At 37.0% G+C, this 8,020-nt stretch overlaps 1 protein-coding gene across 1 annotated transcript in view; it reads right to left on the reverse strand.

Annotated features, from left to right (window-relative positions):
- Positions 1–7,147, reverse strand: part of LOC120631968 (nephrin-like) — a 153,525-nt gene extending 146,378 nt beyond the window's left edge. The window contains exon 1 of the mRNA XM_039901683.1: positions 6,942–7,147. Within this exon, the coding sequence (XP_039757617.1) occupies positions 6,942–7,029 (88 nt within the window). The 5' untranslated portion in view covers positions 7,030–7,147. The remainder of the gene's footprint in view (positions 1–6,941) is intronic.
- Between the last annotated feature and the right edge of the window lie 873 nt (positions 7,148–8,020).

Genomic DNA, 8,020 nt, shown 5'->3' on the forward strand with positions numbered 1-8,020 from the left:
AATAGTTAATTACGAGTCAGGAAAAACTAAATCTCGTGATGTGGATTTTGAACTTATTGTTGATAACAATAAAGTGACGTCTGACAGGGAGGTTGCTAATACTTTCGAAAACTTCTTTCAGAATGTTCCCATTTTGTTAACAGATTCTCTAAGCTCTTCACCAATAGCAGCTCAGCGTATATTGAGAGATAATGTTAAAGAGTGCAATGTTTTATTTAATTTTAAACATATATCTGCAATAGATATTGTAAAGAATTTCAGGTTATTAAAGTTGAAAAAAACCGGTGATCTGTGGGGTATGTCGGTGATGGTCATTTCTAACATTATTGACGTTATTGCCCCTTATCTAGCCGTAATTTTTAATGAATGTGTTGATATGGGTATTTTTCCGAACCTAATGAAATGTAGTAAATTAATACCCCTTTTTAAATCCGGTCATAAAAATGACCTTAAAAATTACAGGCCTATTTCAATCTTGCCAACTCTTAGTAAGGTCTTTGAAAAAATTATACTTTATCAACTTTTAAATCATTTTAATGTAAATAACTTACTTCATCCGGAGCAGTACGGCTTCACTAAAGGTCGTAGTACAACGGATGCAGGCGCAAGACTCATAAAGCATATTTACGATGCCTGAGAACGTTCGCAGAATGCCATTGGTGTTTTCTGTGATCTGTCCAAAGCATTCGATTGCGTTGAACACAAAACGTTGTTACTAAAACTAAGCCACTATGGCATCAAAAACGTTGCACTCAATTTAATTGCCTCTTATCTAAGTGATAGAGTTCAAAGGGTATGCGTAAAAGACATAAAGTCTAAGGGATCATCTGCCTTAATGGGTGTCCCACAAGGCTCAATTTTGGGTCCCTTATTGTTTCTGGTGTATATAAATGATCTGCCACACCATGTCAGGGGCACTTGTGAGATTGTACTGTTCGCAGATGATACATCTCTCATTTTTAAGACTGATAGAAACAAAGATAATTTTGACGACGTAAACCGTGCTTTGTCACATGTGTCAGACTGGTTTACTGTTAATAACTTACTTTTAAATGCAAAAAAAACCAAGTGTTTGGAAGTTGTTTTGCCTAACGTAAAAAAAATTGATAAAAACATCATCATCAAAATTGATAAATGGAGAAACACTTAAAATAGAAAACTCCACTGTTTTTCTAGGAGTGACCTTAGATTGTAAACTACAGTGGGGTACCCATATAGAAAGCCTAGCGAGTAAACTCAGCTCAGCTGCATATGCAATCAGGAAAATTAGACAGCTTACCGATGTTGAAACAGCTAGGCTTGTTTATTTCGCATACTTTCACAGTATTATGTCCTATGGGATCTTGCTGTGGGGAAAAACTGCAGATATTGAAAGTATATTTATACTACAGAAAAGAGCCGTACGATCAATATATAAACTTGGATCACGCGAATCGCTTCGTGAAAAATTTAAATAAATAGGTATTCTTACAGTAGCTTCGCAATACATTTATAATAATATAGTCTTTGTGAGGCAAAATATTACTCTTTATAAATCAAAAGCTGAAATTAACAATCGACTTACCAGAAACGGTCATAAATTAGTGATATCTGCATATCGTCTGCGAAAGGTGCAGAACTCCTTTGTGGGGTTGAGTATACGCTTTTACAACATGATTCCTAAGGAAATTCTTGACCTACCAATGCATACATTTAAAAAATGTGTAAAAACGCATCTAGTACAGCGAGGTTACTATACATTTGATGAATTCCTCAATGACAAGGTAGAATGGAAGCAGCCAGCCTCGCTCTCATCGCCCGCAAGATAGCAAAATGATTGTAAATGTTGATGTTGGAAAAGAGCAACTACTGAGTTTCTTGCCGGCTCTTCTCGGTAGAATCTGCTTTCCGAACCGGTGGTAGAGTCACACAAACATGCATACTTGACGTTTCAAAAGTGCTTATATTAGGCCTACTTGAAATAAATGAATTTTGAATTTTTTTGAATTTTGAATTTTTTGAATAAACTAGTTTTATATTATTTTAATTTTTATTTTTATCTATTGTGTTTCTCGTTGTATTTGGTTTTGTTTGTGCAATAATGAATTTAATTATAATTATAATAATAATGATCAGTCATATTGTATGGGGAGTCAATCGGAAATCAACCGACTTAAAAAAAAGGAGGAGGCTCTCAATTCTTCGTTGCCAAGTAAAGTGAAGAAAATTACTAAGTGCTTTCTATAAACTTACTAGGTACTATTAACATGGAAATTCTACATTTTACTTGGCAAAGACTTAAAAATGTTGTAGAAAACATCTGTTCTTGCTTTTTAGTTGTTTAACAAAGTAAATTTTTTAATTGTCAAAAACTTTTTTTTGTATCAAGAGTGCCTTGCTCTGCCGCGCCCGTTTTCGACGCACACGCTACACCATAAGACGCCTATGTTAAGGAGGTTGTCGAACCTCAGCGTCACGTTCCTTACTCAGCACGGCTAGCTAATTATATCCCCGGGAAAGGATAAAAATTTTCTTCTCCCACAGCTTTATCAACACTCAGAGCACTGGAAGTGGAACACAAGTGGAAGTAATATCCAAAAAAATTCAAAATTCATTTATTTCAAGTAGGCCTAATATAAGAGCTTTTGAAACGTCAAGTCTGTCTGTGTGTAGTGACTCTACCAAATAATATATGTGTAATAATAAACGGGGATAAACTCCTCCTATTCCATGTTCCCTCTTTTGTAGATGAATACGTTAATTATATCCCTGGTTAGGGGGATATAATCGGGGGATATAATTTTTATCTCTTGCCCGTGCTAGCCCTCCAGAAGTAATAGGACTCTAACAGGCGGACAGAGAAATGGAATATGAATAAAGTGCAATTCCACCCAAATAAAGACCTGAGAGAAATTTAAGACCACGCTCCACTCGGTCAATAAAGGTTTAAAAGTGCGCATCACGTATGACACAGACGTCGCGCGAACATATTTTCCGATACTCGTATTATTCTCTTTAAAGTTGGCAAGCTGCCAGTGACAGCGTGGCTGCAGCGAGCGATGGCTACTAAAAGTTCATTCATTAAACCAAAATTGACTGCTTTTGTGAAAAAATGATGTGGCCTTAATATGACTTACTGCAGCTTCTAACTGTATTGTTATTTTAGAAGTCCAATTCATATTTCCGATGAGTACAATTGAAATGATGTATAAGTAGCTTTATAACCACATCCCAGCACTCATCTTGGCTCAGGCGAGATCAGATTAATATTATTCAAACCTACCGGAGAAAAGATATGTGACCAGAGGAAGGACCTTAGAGATATGGCAACTAGAATGAAACCAGTGTACCAAAGGCTATTATTAATATTATTAAACTCTTTATTTGTATACCACAACATTAACATATACAAAATATAATAAAAACAAAAACATATAGAATACAAAAGGCGGCCTTATTGCTTAATAGGGATCTCTGCTGATTGCCTGATGAACTGGTAGACTGAGGCTGATAGATGCATAGACTAATTGGGAATATAAGGGGCTGGTTACATAGTAAACATACAAACATAGTTATGGGGTTTTTATGCAATACATAGCAAGCATAAAGAAAAGAGAGTTCAGTGATATCATGTATTGTGAACTTACCCTGTTTCACTGCCAACGATTTAAACAAGAAAGGGTGAATGTGAAGAAGGAAATAGGAAGTGAAATAAAGACAGACAACCTTACCTCCATAATGCTTGAGCATCAGAGTAATCGGAATCTATAAAAAAAATACATGGAAGCATATTATGAAAATTTAAATAGCTTAATTTGCTATACTCCGTGAAAAGCAGCAGGATCTGTATGGTGTAATTTAAAATTTCTTCAATCCTTATACTCCACACTAAACAGATCTTCGGCAATGTACCCTCTACGCACGATTCGCTCCAAAACCGGAGCATCCTCAGGAGATTTTCACTTTACAATGAATAATTGTTGACAATGAACTTCTTAACAATTATTCATTAAATTAAGCATAATTTTCATAATATATCATGGATTTCCGCAAAGTAACTTCATGGAAGCGATAATAAAAGTAAAGGAAGACGAAAGAGAGGGAAAGTTAAAGAAGTAAGACGTTAGTGGTAGGCCAAAAGGCAGGTACACTAACGTTTAGAAGGCAGGAAGTTTTTAGCCGGTAGGAGTCCCACACTATCCATATGGATGTCCATGAGGATTTTCTCCTCCTAATTATAGAAAAAAAAACGCTTTATAACGTGTTTACTTGAAACTGTGATAATTGTAACAGCTTCAGCAAATGCTAAAGTAGTTAAAAGAAAGTGTAATTTAGTAAAGCCAATTGTTAAATAAATATCCAGTCTCACTTTTGGACGTCATTTGAAACCTGAAGTGCCTAATAGAATTCTAAAGGTGAACTTGGGTACCTGTTGTTGCAAGAGCAAAATTTAGACTTAAAAAGCGGGCAAACGAGCAAGTGGGTCACCTGATGGCAGTGATCACCGCCGCCCATAAACATCTGCAGCACCAGAGGAGCCACCGATGCGTTGCCGGCTTTTAAGGAGTTTGTTTATCCGCCCCTTGAATATCCCTAGATTGTATTTTTGAGGAAACACATCAGATGGAAGATTGTTCCATAATTTGCAAGTGCGCGGTAGAAATGATCTGGTATTTCGAACAGTAGAAGAATACCAGGCATCCAGAAAATGAGGGTGGAATTTATTTCTACGACGTGAGGTGCGGTCAGAGAACAGGGTAGGAGGTATAAACGCAAACAACTCTTCGGAACACTTTCCATTATAGAGTCGATAGAACACACAAAGGGACCTGTTAGGGAGTATTGTAGTGATATCCCTAATCGGTTTCTACGCGACATCACACCGGAACACTTAATCGCTTTGAGGCACGTCTTCGTCGGTAGGTTGGTAACTAGCCACGGCCAAAGCCTCCCACCAGGTCAGACCAGAGGATCGAACCCGGGGGAGTTAATTAAAACATATTTTCCGATCCTCCCATTGTCCTATTTAAAGTTGGCAACCTGCCTTCGTCTGGGTTGCTGCAGCGAGCGATAGCTCCTTCAAGATCATACGTTGGACCAATTGTTACTGCTTTTGTGAAAAAATGATGTGGTCTTAATATACAAAGACTTAATTTAGTTAAAGGTAGCGCTGGACATTCAAATTGAGCTTGGTCTGTCAAAGGGACACAGGCCCCTTTTTACTTTGACGGTATAAAGTCTGATAAGCGAAAAAGACTCCTCGATTGCGAGCGGAAAAATCTTGTACTAGGCTACAGATCACGTATGACACAGTCTTGGTGCGAACATATTTTGCAATATTCGCATTATTCTTTTTAAAGTTGGCATCCCGCCAGCAACAGCGTGACTGCAGCGAGCGATGGATACTAAAAGTTCATTCATTGAACCGAAAGTTACTGCTTTTGCGTAAAAATTATGCGGCCTTAATATGACGTTTATTCCGTACTGCAGCATTTAAGGACATTTATGTTTCTTAAGCGGTCATAGCGTAGTGAGTAGGAGGGGCCGAGTTCGAATCCGAGCACGCACCCCTAACTTTTCTAAGTTATGTGCGTTTTAGGTCATTAAAAAATATCACTTGCTTCGACGGTGAAGAAAAACATCGTTAGGTAACCTGCATGTCTGAAAGCTCTACATAATGTACTCAAAGGTATGTGGAGTCCACCAATCCGCACTGGGCCAGCGTGGTGGACGGTCTAAGCCCTTCTTATTCTGAAAGGAGACTTGGGCCTGTATTTGCTTGATAAATAAATAAATAATAAATATACTACGACAATACACACATCTCCATCTAGTCCCAAAGTAAGCGTAGCTTGTGTTATGGGTACTAATATATCTGATGAATAATTTTATGAATAATATACATAAATACTTATAATGTACATATAAACACCCAGACATTGATAAACATTCATGTTCATCGCAAACATTTTCCAGTTGTGGGAATCGAACCCACGGCCTTGGACTCAGAAAGCAGCGCTGCCCACTGCGATTAATAAATGCGATTTAGTGTTCCGGTGCGATATCGTGAAGAAACCTATTAGGGGGAATTACTACCAAACTCCCTAATAGGACTACAACATTATTTACCATAAGGTGAGATTGCAGTCAAGCGCTAATCTGTAGTGGAATAAAAAAAAAATGTACCACAAAATATGATAAAAATTTCTTTATTCATGTAGGCCTATCACATGCCCTTATGCAGCGGTCATACATATATGTTTACATAATTGTAAGGGGATGGTGATAACTTCGCGAACTTGAACCTAAAGCTACGAGGTTTCCAAATGCGCCCTGGTCTAAGAAGAAGACCACAACAAACTTAGCCGGGTGTTCTTTTTTTATCACCATCTCATATTGTCCTTGTTAGAGTAATACTAACGTTCAAATTATTGCAGTCACGTTTTCTCTTAAATTTTTATATATTTTTGTGAACATACATCAAATTTTCAAATTTGTATTGTCTGTAGACTGTCATTATTTTAACATCTTTAGATTTATCTCTTACTAGCGTACCCAGCCCGCTTCGCCGGGCTAGATTTTGCTTTATTTTATTTAAACAATAAACTTACATCATTAAATTTTAATTAAATAAGTCTCATAATACTCGTATATTAAATCATTTATTTCTCCCCGTATTCATTCTCTTCTAATCTCTTCTCGAGCGGGTGAAGATCATTATCTACATCCAAGTACACCCAACAATAGAATATCATCATAGTAAATAAAAGCTGTATTTGACAGTTTGACAGTTCAAAAATAGGAGTGCTCCAATCGTCACCAAACTTTACAGGATTACTCGCCAGGTCAATCCGGAGATTCTCTGAAAGTTTCATTTTAATCGGTCCAGCCGTTTCGCAGCCTATACGGAACATACCCACACACTTTCTCTTTTATATATATCTAGATTAAAGAATACTCACTTGCTTCCACGATTTCCTCGCTAGTTTTAATCAGGCTCTGCAGCACCACCAATAACACTACGCCACATAAATTCGTATCTCTCGGCATTTTCACTTATTCTAGTCGAAACCACTTCACTGCACTTCGCGTGTGTTAAGTACGATGTAGCACACATTGATCTGCCACTTAGTACTGCTGTATATATTTTGAGCGTTTTGTCCTTAATTATTTTGGTATGCTCACTTTTATAGAGTTAATATTATCAGTTTATAAGTTGGAAAATAATAATTTAAACGTTTCACTATAAAGAGATTGATTTAATTCCAAAAGCACATGTTATTAATATATTTTCTGCACAAAATTTGTGCTGCGAACTATATATGGTTAAAAATATTGTATTAAGATTGGATACATTATTTTTTTTAGGCAAAACATGTATCTCAATTCACTGTCCCCTCTACGTGTTGTCTTATACGTGGTCCAAATTTACTGTCCCACAAACTGCTACCGATCCTGCGTCTATTTCCTAAACCATCTCTAGAAATATAAATCTATTTTCGTCCATCGAAGTGTCATAAAGTTTGGAGTGTGTCCAAGATATTTTTTCCCTCGGTGAAATTATTCGCGTCCGGAACTCGAGATCTGAAAAGAGATAATATTATTTTTGATTATGTAAACACTCATGTCCGCGAGATTAGATTTATTGCAATCACTTTTGTAAATACCCTCTTTCCGTTTATATTAACCCATGGCCTTGGTTGTAGAAACACCAGATAAAAACCAGGTTTTGACTACCTCTCTGGCGCAACGGTGAGCGCCGTGTATTTAAGAAGGAGTTCCCGGGTTCGTTCCCAACAGCGGCAATTTGTGAATTTATAATTTCTGAATTTTCTATGGACTTTTGGAAGGTTTTGGACGTGTCTAGTTACCAACCTACAAAGTCCTGCCGCTAAGCGATTTAGTACTTTTGTGTAGAAACCGATTAGGAGTATAACTACTATACTTTACAGGTAAGCCCGCTACTATATTAGACTGTACCACTTAGCTGGTGAGATTGCAGTCAAGAAGTAACTTATAGTGGAATAAAGAAAACCGTGTG

This window comes from Pararge aegeria, chromosome 19 (genome assembly GCF_905163445.1).
Source record: "Pararge aegeria chromosome 19, ilParAegt1.1, whole genome shotgun sequence".
In the NCBI taxonomy this organism is placed as follows: Eukaryota; Metazoa; Arthropoda; class Insecta; order Lepidoptera; family Nymphalidae; genus Pararge; species Pararge aegeria.